Genomic DNA, 18,253 nt, shown 5'->3' on the forward strand with positions numbered 1-18,253 from the left:
AAATAAAACACACGAAACTTGTGATTCCAACAGCTTTGGTCAACAGAATTTATGTTTTGCAGCCCACATTTGGCCGTAATAATCGCCCTCACCAAGACTGTGGTATCATGCTATGCAACTACTACAACTTGCTATAAAATATTTATGTGTTGCAGTTTCGATATTCAAAAGGGTTTTTCTCCAATGTTAATGATTAAGTTGCTGCAGGTTTTTCCTTTTGTGCTTCCTTTCATTTCAAAAGCTAATCCTGAATTACTTGTGTTTATGCTTTAAATCATTTGTTTCTATGTAAGGTAGATGATGGAGCGACAGAGCAGCAGCCTAGTGGTGCGGTTGCTGGGGAGTTCGGCGAGCTACATGAGGAGGTTCCTGTTCCGCGTGCTGTCGGTGGGACCGGTGCCACACCACGTGGCGTTCATCCTAGACGGGAACCGGAGGTTTGCCCGGAAGTGGAAGATGGAAGACGTAATGGGGTACAGGGCGGGGTTCCTGTCCCTGATGACGCTGATCAAGTGCTGCTATGAGCTCGGGGTGAAGTACATCACCATCTACGTGTTCAGCATCGAGAACTTCAAGAGGAAGCCCGACGAGGTGCGGTCTGTGATGGACCTGATGCTGGAGAAGATCGAAGGGCTGCTCAAGGAAGAGAGCATTCTGGAGCAGTATGGAGTGAGGTTGGAGTTTGTGGGGAATCTGAAGCTCTTGAATGAGTCAGTCAGGATTTCAGCAGAGAAGGCCATGAAGGCGACGGCTTGTAATGACCGGGTCATTCTGGTGGTGGCCGTCGCCTATACTTCAACGGATGAGATGGTGCACGCTGCTGAGCAGTGCTGCCAAGACAAGAGTGTTGATGGAAAGCTTGTGGAGGTAGCAGATGTGGAGAGGCACATGTACATGGCAGGCGTGCCTGATCCGGACATTCTTGTGCGCACCTCAGGAGAGACGCGCCTCAGCAACTTCCTGCTCTGGCAGACTTCCAACTCGCTGCTGTATTCGCCTAAGGCGCTGTGGCCGGATGTTGGGCTGCACCACCTCATCTGGGCGGTCTTGAACTTCCAGAGAGTCCAACCTTACCTCCGCACTAGGAGGAACTACCTACCTTTGTCTACTCAGTAATAAGGATTTTCATTTGCATTAATAATTATATCAACATCAAATGAAATAAGATTACAAAAGAGGAACTGGAACTGAGGCTTACAACTGGGTGATTATATATATAGAAAATAAGAGAGTGGGTACATATGTATCAGCTAAATAAACTGTGTTTCACAATGAAAGAATACATAACAATAGTAGCAGTATGGCTACAGAGTTGCTGAATGTAGCTAAAATCCTCAGAGCCCATATTCAACGTCTAGGTTGGTGCAGACGAGGGCGATTACAGAAGATGCGGCCGTTGGCCTTTACAAATGCTGCTATAGCCAAACTCATGCTTGCCCACATGAAGGAAAATAATAAATTCCACATATCGTGTCGAACTACAAAACAACAAGATACTCATCAGTACCACTCAATCATGCACAAGTCAATAAGTTTTGAAACCTCTTTCACTCATTCGATAATCATGTATGCAGAAAGTCCCAAGAACAAGCATGGCCACACAAGTTTGTAAGTTCATTACAAACAAGGGCAAAGAGAACAAGTGGAAGAATTTTAATACAACTAGAAGCAAAAGCCATTGACAAGAAGTGCATCCTTACCTCGTCTAAGTGACAACAGCGCGAAGAAGAAGCCAATCAGCATCACTCCGAAAGCCAAAGGAAAGGACTGCAAAAGTGCAAAAAAAATACAATATAAGTCCCCTATTCAGATAGTTAGCATAATAATGTGAGCACACTGATACTTGGACCATTATTAGAATTACACCTAACATGTATGACTTTTAAAATACACAGCTACATACTTAAAAGGGGAGAAAGCTGGTAGTTATGGATTACTTACTGCCACTGCCTCAATACCGCCTTTCTGTGCTGTAGGAGTCATGCTTCGAGAAACAGAAACAATATAATGCCCTTGTACTAAATCAATAGCATCCTTCAAAACAGAATCAAATGTAAAGTTAAGTAGCAAAATGATTAAACTAAATAAGCCATAATCTTGAACATAATAATAGTTTACGTCTATCACATAGAGAAACTGAGAGAAAATGTGAACCCAATTTGTTACCAAAATAAACACAAGAATAAATCTTACATAATATGCTATCAAATATTTTTAAGTACTAAAAATTCCCTGAATGAAGATTGCAATTTGAAAACATGTGTGTGCTTCTACACATTGAAGCAAGAAAAAAGTTGAGATCCATCAGAGCTAAGATCATAAGTAGAAAATGCTAGACCAGCTAATGCCGATACCAATTCTATAAAGAACTATGTTTGAGCATTTATGTGTTGAACAATTTTGCAAGAAAATTAAAATGAGGGAAAGCATGCAAACCTGCTTTGTACCATCAGCGAAGTTGTTTAAATAGTATCGCATGAGAGCATTAAATCCATCATTCAGAATACCTTGAACTGTTCTCTGGCCACATCTGTTATTAAAGACAAAAAATATTCAAAAATCTTTAATCTTGTGACTTGTGAGTTTGTCCCTTAACATGTGTCTTGATTCATCCAAATAAGGAGAAATTACTTTCAGTATGATGAAAAAAAAAAAACAATTTTTTTAAAGCATAGAGTTAGGAGACTGATAACATAAGAAGCTTCAGTAGCAGCAGGAAAACACTGGATACACAAAAGAATGTCAGGCTGCAAAAAAAAAATCAACAATTTCAAAGCCCAATCAAGGATAAAATATTTTTGATGCATGAATACTGGCTCAACCACCTACAATAGCTAACAGAAGGATATAGTTGAATGCTTCATAAGCCTGGTGTTTGCATTAGTATTGACCTCCAACAACTCAAGGAGATGAAGATCACAACTAATTATTATGAAAAAAGTAGGCACTCTTTTTGTTGGAATCTTGAGTTCTTTGATACATTATTATTATTACATGAGTTCGCTAGGTGAACTCTTTTTGGTGCAATTAAAGAACTAGAAGGAGAAAAGTATTCACAAACTCTAGACTGAATGGCTTGAGTTATTTTAAATTTTAAATTGAGGAAGTTCATATCAATGTATTTATTGTATCCAGACTAGAAGAACAATCTCACACTAAAGCTCATATATAGATTACTGAAGAAAAATAGCCCTAGAGCTTTCTCTCCTCACCTTAGTCATTTGAATCCTAGCCTTACAATACAAAAGAACTTAAAGCTTATTGGTTAAGTTTATTCCCCCAGGTATAATTCAGACATGTGACGTTTTTGCAGATTAGCTACTTAAACATTCGCTAATCCAAAAAGTGACAAGTACCACTGAAAGCATAAGCTCCACAATTATTCAAAAGAGGCTGAAGCAACTGAAAGTTTTAAATTGAAACTGATTCAAGAACCTAAGAAGGTACATAATAATATGCCATATTTTTGTTGTAGTGGAACTCTTATTTCCCCTCAAATTATTTTCTCAAAAGGATCGCTCAGTAATCAATGCTAGTTCATCAAAATGGCTCAAAAAATATACCTGACAAAATCCCCCTTTAAAGCAGGAGTACCAGAATACTGGATGCTTATGTCATCCCCATGGTTAGCCCACACTGAAAACAAAGTAGAGAGATGGAAAGGTTTGAGAAGGATGATAGGCCATGAAAATTATTACATCATATTCTGACCAAACCTAAAACTGAAGGTAAAAGATTGTAGCAACTAGCTAGAATTTAGAAAAATTTAAGAATATTGTTGAAGTGGTGCATTACAAATTTTAAAGCTTTCATCAAAATTGGGGTGTGAACTGATAGTTTCCTCAGCTTCAAAAATACCAAGCCGTCGGAGTTGAAATTCCAGCATTTTACGAGCTATCATGCTCTGCAAATAGAAGATGAAGAGGATAAAGTGAATGAGAAATGCTGCCCTAGAACAGAAGTAATGACACATTTTGTTTTGTTTGGGGTGCCTGGGCGGGAGTATTATCATCGCTTTTGCTAACATTACTGTAAATCAAATATGTATTACATTCAAGAACAAGGTAGGTAGATACACTTCCATATAATTTGTTTCCACTTGAAAAGGCTGAATAATTCATTGTCACTTATTATCGATGCTGTATCCGCTAGGGTGAATCAAGAGAAAATTGTCACGCCAACAAATCTTAACATTTTATGCATAATAAATAGCATATGTTGCATCTGTTTGTTTTAGTCAAAAAGGTATCAAGAACTCATAACCATGCCAACCTGGTTCCCATTAAGTTTTCTGAAAGTATAACTGCATACAAGATGATATTCTTGAAATTGTCTCAAGCCCCAACATGAATTCTCCATCCATTAAAACAAGTAGTGATGGAGATAGACCCTCCAAGGCCTAGAAAACTAATGCAATCATCTCCATCAAGTCAAGTTTTCATCTAACCATCGTTTACCTAATGCAATCATCTCCATCAAGTCAAGTTTTCATTCATCTAACCATCATTTACTTTTGGTCTCTGTGACTTTAAATCAGTTCTCTTTCTCAGGAAGAGTTAAAAGTAACAAAGCTCTAAAATCAGCTGGTTCAAGAAGTACCTCTCAAACTAACAGAATACTAGAACATACAACCTTAAAAGAGGTATGCTTTTACAAGATTCACATATCCATTAATTTAAACTGCATCATCAATTTGTATCACTATGAAGATCACACAGAGGTTGAAAAGATAAGGTGTGGATCTATCTAGAATAAGGTGTTGATATATCTATGGAAACATAAAGTTTTACAGAAGCAAACTAATCCTATATCATTTAATTTAGTAATGATTTGGGAATAAGAAACTATGCAACTTTGAGAAAACAAAAGTACCTGAGTAACATTTGTACGGTCCAAGCAGTCTATGCAATTGGTCCTCACAGCTCCTCCTTGAGTTTCAACTTTTTCCCCCTTCTCATTTAACAAAAAGTACCTATAGTATAATAAAAGCAGTAAGGACCTGAAATCCCTAAAACACACACACACAAAGTAAACGATCCAAACTACACAGTCAAATAATTGGCTTCACACCAACGATTATGACTGCGAAAAAGATACTTTGTATTTAAATAATAAATTCAAATTCCAAAGTCAAAGATGAATGCAGTTTAAAAGATAGACTGATCAAATTTAAACAACAACCTCCTCGTAGACTCTTCATGTTTCAAACGAGTAAAAGCCTATTTCAGGACCACAATTGGTTAAATGAATATATTGACTAAGCAAGTGGATACAGCACCACTGGCACATTGTTAGGACGATATAAGATAATGTATGCCACTATTGTTGGGCCAAAATAAAAAGTTAATAGACTTTAATTATAAGATTACACATAATACTCAAAAGGTTGATGTAAGAATGAAACTTGGATACAGAAGTAGATGGTGTTCTCAGTTTTTTGAATCTTAGTTGTGGGTTATTATCAAACATGACATAAGTACATAACTTGCAGGAAGGGTCCACATTAACCAAGTACTATATCGCATTGCATGGAAGTATGACCAGGTAATAGTTGTCTCGTAGTAGCGCAAGATACCTATGTTATCAACATCCATTCCCAAAAATAACGTATCTTTAGCAGAGTAAAAGAATGTAGAAATCTATATTTAAAAATTAGAGAAAAATGATAACCCATTTCTCTAATTTAAATAAACACCCATGCAATATCTTCAATTATGTTTACCTCCCTTCTGTTAGGAACAGTTTGCTTTTTGATCAAATTGGTATATGTTAAGATTAGGGAAATTTTGTTCGAATGTATCTAACAAAATTAAAATACTCTTTCAATCAATTTTTACATATCGAAACCAAAATTATCAAGCCATAACTTCTCATGCAAAATCACACTCTATCACAAACATGTAAAACTGATTTCCAGCTCACTTCACTTCAGAAGCAGAAAATAGAAAAGATAAATAATTTACAAATAACTATGAGCTATTGACACAAAATTTTCTTGCAGTACTAGGTCTCCAAATCAAAGTTAAGTGTGCCAGAAGTTGTATGTAAGTTTAGGTAGAGAACATCAAGATTTTGTTCCATTATCTTTTATTTTACAAATGCTTTTAATGCTCATTCCGTAGTTTTATTAATGCTTTTTGGAGATTAACCATCTGCAAGCCTGGAATCTATAAACCTTTTGTTCATCTTTTGAGAGCACAGTATTAAAATGGATCAGAAAACAAAGTTTTAACAGTGAATCTGCTTTTATCCTTTTATGAGGGAGAAGAAATCAACTTTGAACAGTTAAGTTAAAAGCAAATTCATTTCACCTCAACTATCATCACAGGCACAGAAAAGATGGAACAGTTTCATAGACAATGCAAACTATGAAATACGTAAAGCAAACAGTTCTTGGAGAAACTAAACAGACTCAAGCAAGAAAACTATAAGCTCCTCCAAAAAGTAACTGCACCTGCTTTTAATCAGAAAATCCTCAATTTGTTCGTAAAGAATGGATAAGCGCTCAAAGTGGACATGCCCACATATCTTGTGAAAATCAAAGTGCAGATATCTGAAAAATGTTGCGGGTAAGGATATAGCAAGTTCACATCCAAGTGATCATGTATAGCTGCAATATAATAACATTGAAACACAATATACCTCACATCATCACTAACAATAGGTTCCATTGCCTGGCAAAACCTTTCAGATAAGCGTCCCTCATCTCCATGCTGTTAAAAGGTTCAAAGAAATAGGGCGGGAATACCAAATTTACCAACAGGAAAATATATTGTACATAACAGTTAACATAGCGGGAGTCACTTTGTCATTCACGTCAAAGAAAGGGATTCTAGAATTGAATATGAATAAAAGGAATAAAAAATCATATATTTAGCTGAAAGAGATGTTCCAGATTGGCATATTGTCACCTTCATCCACTTATATGTTTTAATACCAGTTTGATCTTGGCAGGAGAGTTCTGATATTTGTACAGGTCCTGGGAGTTTTCAACCTATGTACTGGTTCATATGATCTCTTCAAATGATGAGAATTCTTTTTCAAACTATGTATAAGTGAATATGAACCCTTTTTAAGCATCAAAATCCGAGCTTCTTAGGTTTCTAAAATATAAAGCACTTTCAGAAAGACGCTATTTTTCTTTTGAAAAAAAAAATCATACTAGAGACCAATTTGTATTACATCTTTAGAGTAGATATATTTATGTCTTTTAATACTAGAAAAGCTCTATTAAAAGACGACTTGTCATATACATAGGTTTCAAATATGGTACATTATTGTTGAAAATTAGTCATGTAAAGTGCAACCCTGATGAGGATGGCAATCAGCAATGTGCAACAAAATTGGGTCCATGTACCTTGTTCACTAAATCAACTGCAAGAACGTTTCCATATTTCTTTCTTAGATCCAAAAAATGTCTTTCAGCCACTCGAGGCTGCACAAACGTGTAGAGGAACAAGTCATCAAAGAAGATGTGATATGTTAGGTTAGAACATAATATGAAGATAAAAAAAACTACTTACTGCTTCCTCAGGTCTCACGATTTCAAACTTTGGCTTATATGTCAAATCAACAATCTGATCCCAGAGAAATGGCATCGACCCTCGCACCTAAAATAGGAAATTAGTTCATCAGGTCAACAAAGTGAGATACTGTAAAATAATACTCCCTCCGTCCCCTAAAAATGTGGTGTGGTTTGAGTGGCGCGGGTTTTAATAAATAGTTGGGAGATGTGTAAAAAGTGGAGAAAGGAACCCATCAAAATTGATTTGTTAGGCAATTTTTAAATGGTTTGTTAGATGAGTTTTTTGTTAATTATTGAGTGTGAATGAGGGTGAAAATATAAGAGTGTGTACCAAAATGGAAACACCATACTTGTTGTGGGCAGACCAAAATGGCAAAAAGACCACACTTTTCGTGTACGGAGAGAGTAATTAAACATTTGACTAGATACATATCATGTACAACTGATACTCATGCCTAAAGAGCATCTTAAGTTAGTATCTATAAGTGAACAGTATGCAGTATAAAGAGACCATATGGTTGATGCTAGACAAGTAAATAAAAACCAATTAAAGTTCAGTTTACAAAAGAAACATGTGAATGTGATTTTGCACCAGTATTGTGCAAACCTAAATTAAATTAGATGGTATCCATCCATTCGAAAGAAGAACTCTAAAGCATTTCATCACTGTAGACAGTACTTTCTCAAGGCATTACCATAGAGAAAATTGTAGTACCACATATAAATCATATTGTAACCCTATGAGAATTTTACCTGAATAAAAGATGCAGTGTGCCCATTAATTTGTATGATTTGTTCACTTTCCACAAAATTTGCAACAAAACCATCAGAATCAGCTCCTCTTCTCCACATTCGTGTGCCTACAGAAAATTTCAAAATAAATTACAGGTGCGATAAAAAGATGTTTATTCATTCTCCCGCATCGTAAAAATGGTTCTAACGGGAACAAATCAGAGTTTTTCCTTTTTTAAAGAAAAAAGAAGAAGAAGAAGACAAAGAAAGTGAATGTTTTGTGTTATACAGTATTTTAATGGTTTGGCGTTGGTGGCTTTTAGCAAACTTCTTGAAGAGCAAAAAAGAAGAAATTTCCAGTTTTGAGAGGAAAAAGTAAAATAAGGATACTCAGAATGCGACTTATATATCATTCTCCACTCCAAATGATAATCACAACGTACAAGCTGGATTTCCAAAAGTACAATATCTTTTTAATGGTTTAACTGATCCCAAGTTTCAATTGCTAATTTGAGAATTTTGGTGACCATGAACAAATTCAATTATAACTATCAAAGCAGGTGTGTGCTAGATCATATAGAACAGAATCAATAAGCCCTGAAAGGAGATAGTAATTGATGAGTTCCCAGATCCCACATCACAAAAGAGCAACATGCTAGAATAAAAAAGACACAATTCCAAACTCTAGAACCAAATAGATAATTCTAGATCCAAATAGTATTGTAGTAAAATACTTGGCATAGGGATCTCAATGAATGACTTTTAAGAGAATACTATCTCCTATCACCGACCAAATCTTCACAGACAACATGGCACATGCAAATTTTGATTGAGAAGACTTCAAACTAAGTTTATTAACAAACCAGTGGTTCATGCAATATCGGAAATTAAGTACACAAAGGCACATAAACACAAGTGCAAGTTTTGGAAAAGATATCCAAGAAACTTATATCCATGAGCCAAGGAAACCAATAGGATCTGAGCTCCCGTATAAATTATCAGAAAGTCTAAGGCAAACAACATACAGAAAGAAGGTCAGCCATTCGCCTCGAAATACTCCTCCGTCCACTAATTCAAGGCCTTCTTTCCTTTTTGGTCCGTCCACCAACTCAAGACCTATCTATTTTTAGCAAGTTTTTTTCATATTTTAATTGGTGGGTCCCAATAAATAATACATTTTTTCTCCACTCAACTAATGAATAATACATTTTGTGGGCCCCTTTCTCCACTCAACCAATAAACAATATATTTGGTGGGTCCCTTTCTCCACTCAACTAATAAAAATACACTTTTTCTTAAAACCCGTGTTTTGCCTCTTAGGTCTTGAATTAGAGGACGAAGGGAGTATTTGTCTTGCTGTCAATTAGTCAGCAGCAAATTGGGACAACAGATGTTGGAAGGAAGAAACAAATGGAGAGGGAAAAAGTAGTGGGATAAGGATTTTAACAATATCCGGATTACCTGTTCTTCTCGTGCATCTTCGTGCAATTAGTGCAACATCAAGAATATCCTTCCCAATGGCTGCTTGAACGTTCTGAAAGCCTAATGACTTGTCAAGGCATCACTTATTGTAAAATTATGATATGCTTATGCTAATCATAAGTGGCATGTACTGGAATTTCAGGACATTCGAAAGGATACTGCCTTGAATGACAGGGAGTAGATATGGGTCAAGCTGCATGAGGATGATGTATAATTCAGTTACTACAATATAAAAGGGGGAGCTTAGAGAAAATTTGAATTACTTATATGATTCATCCAGAAACTTGACCTTGTTGTCTATAAGCACTTCCAGCATGTAGTTGTTCCAAAGAAATCGAGGGTCAGCCTGAAGAAAGAATGTACAGACAATAAATTAGTGCAAGTTCTGCAGTCAACATAAATATAGCAAACCCAAACCCCAAACTGCTCCCAGCAAGAAGATTAAGCTGCTACAGGAGTAGAAGATGCAGTATGAAATCCATAAGTTTCAGCAGAGTTCAACCATTAATCATTTAGAAACTCACTTGTCTCCAAAGAGGCAGCAATTTTGACTCATCACCCAAATCATGCAACCGCTGAGCACTGCCAGAAAAAGCACAAGTCTTGATTAGACCAATTGCTAGAAGTACCAAACATCTTAGACTTGCAAAAAGTAGACATAAATGCTATTTCATTTTAAATTCTAATTGAAGTCATATTTTTGGAAATATACTGTAACACTTCATGTTACTAATGGGCAATAGTGAAGCTCCCCCAACGAGTCTCATGCACAACATACTAACAAATGAAAATGATTTCAAGAATGAAGCAAACAATATAAAAAAGCACCGAGTATGTGTATGAAAACTTCACCTCAGAGTCATATTCACATCATAGGAGAAATATAGACCTGGAGCCCTCTCTGCAACATTTAGCAAGCGAGAAAACTCACTCTCCATCTTTTTCTGTTCAACAGAGGTATATATTACAGTGAATTGGAAACAATAATTTACTCCAATTGTAAGATGATGGACCTCGCCAGTACCTGTTCTTCTGGAAAATTCTTGAGCGAATGATCACATGGAAAAACCTTCAATGATGTCACTTTGAAAATGGAGTGACCCAGATAAGATCCAACGCATTCACGTCCAGTTATCACTAATAAATATGATCCTGAAGTAAAAAATATGAAAAATCAGTATCGTGGAGAAACTTTGATGGAACTAAGGATATAAAAAAAATAGGACTGCCATATTACTAGACACACAACAATCCTTTTTTCACTAGAGAAAACATATTGCAAGCAAGGGAGTCAACTAAACATAAAAAATGAGCAACCGGACTATGCCTAATGTGCACTATAAAAGCTGCACTCAATCTTCTCCCCAGAAGTCCTCTTTCCGGCCATTGAATTTCTCACTATTACAGTATTTGTTTCTTCGATCATTACTTGTTAGAGCCCAGTGCATAAAAGAACTTCTAAGTGGAGACATAATCATCTCCAGGTGCAGACGGGAGCTATATCACTTCTCACATGGACTTTTGTGAAGAAACAGGAGTTGCAGAGTGGACTTTGGAGCACTACATGGATGAATAAGACCATAATGGCAGCTGAAGTGGCAGATACCAGCAATGGGGCCAATTTCGCTAATTATTCCTAGAAATCCCTACAAATTCCTTCTCAATTTGGAGGCAGCCATGCTGCGAGACCACGCCCCCCACCCCAAAGGTACCTACAAAAGCTACGATAACAACTGATTTCTGGCAATGAATATGTGGCTTAACTGAAACAAAGCCTATATATTACAATGTCTAATATGACCCCTCATATGTCAAGGTTATTGCATCCATATTTCAAGAACTCGCCTCCAACTCTTACCCCCATCCAGAAATAGCCCAGCAGTACACTTCTAAACTCGACCCCATTTTTCACCCCAAGTCCACATGCTTCCGGAAACAGTGATTTGAAGGAAACTTTCTATGGTGATCAGTGGTTCAGGTTTATAACTTTATATAACCAACAAAAGTACACTGTTGAAATAAATGCCTGGTGATTAGAAATGTAAATTAGAAGCTTAAAAATCTCCGAAATGATTGCGAACTTGCAAAAATGCACATGAGGCTGACTTGGTTAGCAACAAGTTGATTTCTACTTTTTAAATTCACAGGTAGAGGAACTTCGTTTTGAGCATTGTGAAGGGTAAATAGAAACTTGCTCCTTCGTTTCTGTAATGCCTCTTGACGGAATAATGATTAATCAGTAATAAATTTACTCACCCAATTAACAATAAAAAATACCATAGAACTTTTTGTGGAGACGCAATGTGAATCGTGTGTTTTGACCAAGATCACTATTCACTAGTAATCAAAACTTGGCAGAACATGAATAAGCGCTATATCCTGGCACCAGACGTTGATCGAGATTTTTAAAAAAAAAGGCAGATAACTTCGAGGGAGTATATCATATACCAATACAGTACGTATCAAAAGGTAAACTGAAGCACACGTCCCTCCAGCAGATCACTAATCGCTAACTATCCTCAGGTAATAAACAGCAGCAAAAAACTTGCCTGCCAAAAGCTTGAGCATACCGACCACGCCATAGATAGTCTGAATTTTAGGAACGCGAAGCGCGTTGCTTTGAGGTATTTCATCTATACAACAGGAGAGAACATTAAAAACACATTTCCCACAACACCAGAAAAGCACTAAAGTATCAGGAAGAGAAAAAATGTAAGGAATGAAATACCAATAAGATTCATGGAGCCATCAAGGCGGCTAACAGCGAGCAACGACGAGGAGGATCCGTCAGTCGGCTCCACCACGTACTGATCCGGGAATTGCCACAGCCGCATTTTGGTATACAGCTTCTGCACGGGATCTATTTTGTCCGTCATCATCAAGATTGTGACTGCAAAGCAAAATCGAAAGCCACAAATCCACTCAGTTCGATCCAACTCGATTTGATCCCAGGAGGTAAATCGAACAAGAACAGATCACTGAAACATTCTTACAGATTGAAGCAGAAAAATGTCGAAGGAATCGGAACGGAAGCAAAACCCGATTGATTTAAGGCGCCTAAATCGCGAGAGAGATTGAAAATTTTGGAGTGGAATGGGTCAAATGAAGGGAATTAGGGGTGTTGGAGAAGTTGAAAAACGATGGGAGATGTGTGCGGACAAAATCAAAACGGAATTAACTGAAAATGCCGCATAAGTAGCTTGCTGTTCTCGCCCATGGCCGATTTCCAAAATATGCTCTGCACTAATCATATTGTTTCACCTTATTCGATTTTCTTTCTTATCATTTCTTTTTATTAGGTTGAAAAAATGAAAAAAAAAAAAAAAAAACTTTTTTTTTATATATTACAAAAAGTATCTGAATATAATCAATTATGCAACTCGTACGCAGGCGAGACCTCACCACCATCCAAACGGTGGAAGCAAGCGGAAATACAACACCACCTAAAATGGGAAACCTCATCATCCAAACCATCCAAACGGTGGAAGCACCTCACCATCCAAACCATCCAAACGGTGGAAGCAGGCGGGAATACAAGGAGAAATATCGCCCTGTGTGTGGAACTTCACCAAACAATACAACAACGCATGTAGGCGGGAATACAACACCACCTAAAATGGGAAACCTCACCACCGGAAATACAACATCACCTCAAATGCAAAAATATCACCACACGCAGGTGAGATTGAACACACGACCTCTCATAAGGGAGAGTTTTTGAGTGCCTCAACCTTGCCGCTAGAGCAAGGCCTCATTGGCTAAAAAATGAAAAATTCTTACTTTTCAATTACCTTTGTAGTTGTAATTCATTGAATTTTGTTGCAAAATTATTTTATGTGGGAGTACTTTATATTATAAATTATAAAAGTAACTTCGTACTTGTATATAGTTTAGTCACTTTGAGTCACTTTGATTCGTTGGTCATGATGAATTACAACGATAAATTAAAATGATGAAGTTATTACAATTCATCCACTTAAAACCCGTTTAAAATATGTGTGTTCGTGTATCAATCTCAAACACAATTAAGGCATGAATTTTTTATTCGTTCTAGACCCAAACATGTATAACAATAGTTACTAATTACCTAACTTGATTTAATTTTTATGTATATTTTGTTACAATAATTGGTTATCATTTGCAACAACAATCCAAAGTAAAAACATTAATGGTAAATAAAATAAATAGCAAAAGATTAAAAATTAAAGAAAAATTCGCGTTGACATATCTTCTAGTGTCTAGACCTGCTTTGAAAAATCACTAGTGTTTTACCCGTGCGATGCACGAGATTACATATGTTGTTAAAATTTGGTTTTGTCTTAACTAATTTTTTAAAAGAAATATGAATATATTTTTGTTGAAAGTTATTAAAATTAAAATAAAGATATAAAATAATAAAAGAAATATGAATATATTTTTGTTGGTTATCCTTTGCAACAACAATCCAAAGTAAAAACATTAATGGTAAATAAAATAAATAGCAAAAGATTAAAAATGAAAGAAAAATTCGCGTTGACATATCTTCTAATGTCTAGACCTGCTTTGAAAAATCATTTTACTACATATTCTTGTTTCAAACCCGCAAAGTAATACCGACTGATTATCCAAATTGATTTAAATTTATAAAATATTTAAATAATTATATATAAGTTGTTCCAATCATTAGTTACCTGCCTCAAACATGTATAGAAAGTATAGTAATACACGTTGACGATTTCTGAACTCGTTTGAATTTTAAAAAATATTATAATAATTAGTTAATTATTTTAGTAAAATCAAAGCATTACATAGTACTCCCTCCGTGACTCCGTCCCAGGCTAATAAGCTCATTTTTTTTCGGCACAAAAATTAAGAAATTCACTTTTTTGTAGTTAAATGTGGTGAAATGGTGCAAATGAAATAATAAGAATGTCTGCTAATAATTCAGCAGAATGTTTCAATTGGAGTATATGTTTTTTGTATATTAAGTGTTGTTTTGTTATCGATTGATAATCGATATCTAGATTTAATATTTAAAATAACTTTACTTTTGTAGGTAAACTAGTACGTCCTCCCGTGCGATGCACGGGCCATATATTTATATTTAAAAAAAAATTAAACTACATGCAAAATTATTATAATTTATGAGTTGATTAATTGACAACAAAAAATTAATTTCAATTTAACTAAATTGTTTAAATATTATTTAATATGAAATAGAATATTGAAGCAATATCTATTATAAATATTTTAACTTTAAAAAATATGTTAATTTTTTTCCCTATAATATATATACACACACATCGGTGGATGAAATAGTTAACTACTACAATTTATTATATAAGTAAAATTTAGCAACAATTTTAATTTTCTAGTTAATTAATTAATTAATAAGATGCATAATATAATCCAATAATTTTTATACATGCCTATATATATAATATACATGGATAGTTGTCCATATAATTATTTAATATATATACATGATAACAAATTAAAATGTATTTGTCAAAAATTACAGAATATTAAATGTAGCAATAAACTAAAGTTTAGTACATTTCAACATTATATTGCATCTCAAACTACATAGTTTGGCTGGTTATGTCATACTCATACATTACCTTGCAAGCCATGGAGTCACTGTCTGTTTCAAACATTTCCACCATGATCAGTAACAGTATTTGTCATCCAATCTTGTGAAGTTCTTTGATGAGACTTTGATTACTTCTGCCAACTCATCATCTCCTCAAATTGGCAGGATCATGAAATGGATATGCAGGAGTTGGAAGTTGCAAGGGCAGCTTATATATCTACTATGGCGGCTTCAAGAATAGCAAAAAATGAAGAATCTATCTATATTGTGCAAAAGCAAGGTTTTCATCCGAGTTATCTACATGATAAACAATTCCAAGATTTTCAATATTTTGTGGTCATCGACTTTGAGGCCACATGTGACAAAAAAAGAATTCATAATCCACAAGATCAAAGATAATTGAGTGTTCGTCTGTAATAATGAGCACAAATCAAAGTTTAATTTTTTCCCATCCTACACAACACGAGAAATCTCAAATTCTCAAATCTTGTATTTCTCATATCAATCAATAAAAATTAAATCTTGGATCTATATATATCACCTTAAGAAAACAAAAGGATATTGATTTTGAACTTTGAATAGAAACCAAGCAAACTAAAGCTGAGTAGAACTCAAAATCACAAGATTCAAAACAATCAAGAAAAGCCTACCACCCACTAACAAATTAACCAAATAAGAATGAGGAAATGTTGCTTGTGTGCTATTTCCAACATGGCTAAAGTTAGATGATAACCCCATGAATATACTCACTGATTCAAAGCAAACTGATTACCAAAAACATACCTTTCCAAACACTGATTCTGAAGGCCTTTTGATGACAACCCATGGATATACTCACTCAAGTACCTCTGAAGCACATGAAATACCTATAAGAAAATTAAGCAAAAAAACACATAAACCAATATGACTTGTGGAATCACATATAGAATTCACTAAAGAGATTAGAAATCAAAAAATGTTTGCAGTATACTTAGAAAATCTCTCTAATTAACATGAACGCTAGATAACGATAACTCAACGTCACTTAGATAATATAAATTAAGATCAAGAGAGTGCAAGCCACAAATAAGATAATATTAGAACTACTCATATGTTGAACTATATAGATATTAATGTGCATATGATTAGAAAGAAACAAACATCCTGTTAAATTCACAATTTCAATTCAAAGTAATTAACTTTACAAAATAAGCCCTCTTCTCAAGTTGCAAAGGAAACATGTGAAGAAGCTTATTCATAATCAAAGAAATCCACAATTAAACATAAATCTAGCTTCCATCCAATATTATTTGGATCCAAATGGAGCCTCATCAGTATGTAGGCATGGGGAGGTGGATCAATTTCTAGTTGAGTAAAACAACAACACAAATGTATGAGAAATGAATTCAAGGCCTCTAATGACAACCCGTGAAAAGAAGATGACAAAGTATAATGATTTCTCAATAAATACCTTTCGAGACATTGATACTCAGAATCTCAATGCCTCTAAGGACAACCCATGAACATACGCATTCAGGTACCTATGAAGCAAATGCAATAACTATAAGAAAATTAAGCAATAAAAGACATAAATCAAAATGATTTGGATAATCGCCTAAAGAATTCATCGAAGAGAATAGAAATAAAATTTTTTTGGAGTAAACTCAAAAATCACTCAGAGAACATGAATGTTAGATGACGATAACTCAATGGTCACTCACATAATATTTAGATCAATAGAGTGAAAATTCCACATCAAATAATATTAAAACTGCTTATATTAAAACTGCTGAATTTTACGGCTAATAATTACAAATTATAAGCACATAAGAACCAATCATTAGAGGGACATATGGACACTTCAAGGAGCAGAATACATAAAACACAATTCGTTCAAGTTTATGCTCTAAAAATCATTAAAACATAAACACATAAAACACAATTCGTTCAACTTTATGCGCCAAAAATCATTAAAGCATAAGTCCAACAGTTCTGCGTAAAGAGTGAAACACCTCTAAAAAGAGCATTGAAATAAAAGAGATAATATAACCTTCGAACCATCGGTGCTGCTGGTGCAGAGAAATACACCACCGCGACACCCTTCCAAACGGTGAATTCGCCGCACATGGAGGGCTGCATCGGCCCAGGAGTTCTACGTTGCAGTATTTCAAGATGATAAACATTGAAATTAGTACCAGCACTTTTAAAAACACTGTTTTAATTTCTGATGCAGTGGTCATCAGTGTATTGATTGATAGAATAGAAACAGAGATAGAGGAAGAAACTGATTGCTTTTGCTTTTACCGTTTTGGGCGACATTGGTTTGAGGCGATGACGCTAGGGCGGCGATTGACAATCGAGAAATGGCAGTCGAGTCTTCGATTGAGTTTGGTGAGCGATGGAACGGCGAGGAGCGGTTGTGAAATCTGGAAAAGAGAAGAGAGTTGATGAAAAGGGTTTCAGATATTGGGAAATTTTCCTTAAAATCGTGGGAGAATAATCGAATAATAAAGAAACAGAGAGAGATATGAAGCAACTGGTTGGTTTATCTTTTACCGTTTTGGGCGACGTTGGTCTGAGGCGGCGGCGCTAGGCCGGCGGTTGGTGACCGAGTCTGGTGAGCGAAGGAACAGTGGCCGAGTCTTTGATATTGAGTTTGGTGAGTAATGGAACGGCAATGAGCAGTTATGGAGATAAGAGAGTTTGAGGAAAAGGATTTCGGATATTGGGGATTTTTCATTAAAATCGAGAATTTGATGGTGTGATATTATGTGCTGAATGGTGGAGATGGGTTAGTGGAGACAGTTCTCTGTAATTAATGGGTTAATGGTAGGTTAGTGGGTGAAGGCTGAATGAAATTAATTGAGGAATATATACGTGAATTGTAATACAATCTGAATTAACAGAGCTGTTAAAGTTGAGGAATATTCTGTTTAAAAATGACGGTAAGTTATATTCTGTTA

At 35.4% G+C, this 18,253-nt stretch overlaps 2 protein-coding genes across 3 annotated transcripts; one reads left to right on the forward strand and one right to left on the reverse strand.

Annotated features, from left to right (window-relative positions):
• The first annotated feature begins 59 nt into the window (after positions 1-59).
• LOC131023800 (dehydrodolichyl diphosphate synthase 6-like) lies at positions 60-1,187 on the forward strand. Of its 2 annotated transcripts, none has more exons than XM_057953398.1 (2): positions 60-207; positions 298-1,187. In XM_057953398.1, the coding sequence occupies exons 1-2, from the start codon at positions 145-147 to the stop codon at positions 1,114-1,116; spliced, it is 882 nt and encodes a 293-aa protein (XP_057809381.1). In that variant the 5' UTR covers positions 60-144; the 3' UTR covers positions 1,117-1,187. The 2 variants fall into 2 exon arrangements, with proteins under 2 accessions (XP_057809381.1, XP_057809383.1); XM_057953400.1 differs by having other exon boundaries at positions 89-207; positions 294-1,187.
• A 1-nt stretch (position 1,188) lies between these two features.
• LOC131023799 (phosphoinositide phosphatase SAC6-like) lies at positions 1,189-13,004 on the reverse strand. Its single transcript, XM_057953397.1, has 21 exons — positions 12,733-13,004; positions 12,468-12,629; positions 12,289-12,372; positions 10,764-10,891; positions 10,592-10,683; positions 10,264-10,321; positions 10,029-10,085; positions 9,899-9,932; positions 9,719-9,799; positions 8,279-8,385; positions 7,524-7,610; positions 7,358-7,435; positions 6,643-6,713; positions 6,455-6,553; positions 4,873-4,972; positions 3,796-3,904; positions 3,564-3,636; positions 2,437-2,530; positions 1,942-2,034; positions 1,701-1,767; positions 1,189-1,478 (listed from the first exon to the last, which is right to left on the reverse strand). Exons 2-21 carry the CDS (start codon positions 12,616-12,618, stop codon positions 1,348-1,350), a joined length of 1,794 nt encoding a protein of 597 aa, XP_057809380.1. The 5' UTR covers positions 12,619-12,629; positions 12,733-13,004; the 3' UTR covers positions 1,189-1,347.
• Positions 13,005-18,253: the final 5,249 nt, after the last annotated feature.

The sequence above is a fragment of the Salvia miltiorrhiza genome, chromosome 4 (genome assembly GCF_028751815.1).
Source record: "Salvia miltiorrhiza cultivar Shanhuang (shh) chromosome 4, IMPLAD_Smil_shh, whole genome shotgun sequence".
NCBI lineage: Eukaryota > Viridiplantae > Streptophyta > Magnoliopsida > Lamiales > Lamiaceae > Salvia > Salvia miltiorrhiza.

What these genes read in the sequence shown, in the direction of transcription:
- LOC131023800 (XM_057953398.1), top strand. Translation starts at nt 145, where the DNA reads ATGTGTTGCAGTTTCGATATTCAAAAGGGTTTTTCTCCAATGTTAATG. An exon ending in TAATGATTAAGTTGCTGCAG is followed by an intron (nt 208 to 297) that starts GTTTTTCCTTTT and finishes TATGTAAGGTAG; the next exon opens with ATGATGGAGCGACAGAGCAG.
- LOC131023799 (XM_057953397.1), bottom strand. Translation starts at nt 12,618, where the DNA reads ATGATGACGGACAAAATAGATCCCGTGCAGAAGCTGTATACCAAAATG. An exon ending in GATGTGAATATGACTCTGAG is followed by an intron (nt 10,322 to 10,591) that starts GTGAAGTTTTCA and finishes TTTTTCTGGCAG; the next exon opens with TGCTCAGCGGTTGCATGATT. An exon ending in ACTCCCTGTCATTCAAGGCA is followed by an intron (nt 9,800 to 9,898) that starts GTATCCTTTCGA and finishes ACAAGTCATTAG; the next exon opens with GCTTTCAGAACGTTCAAGCA.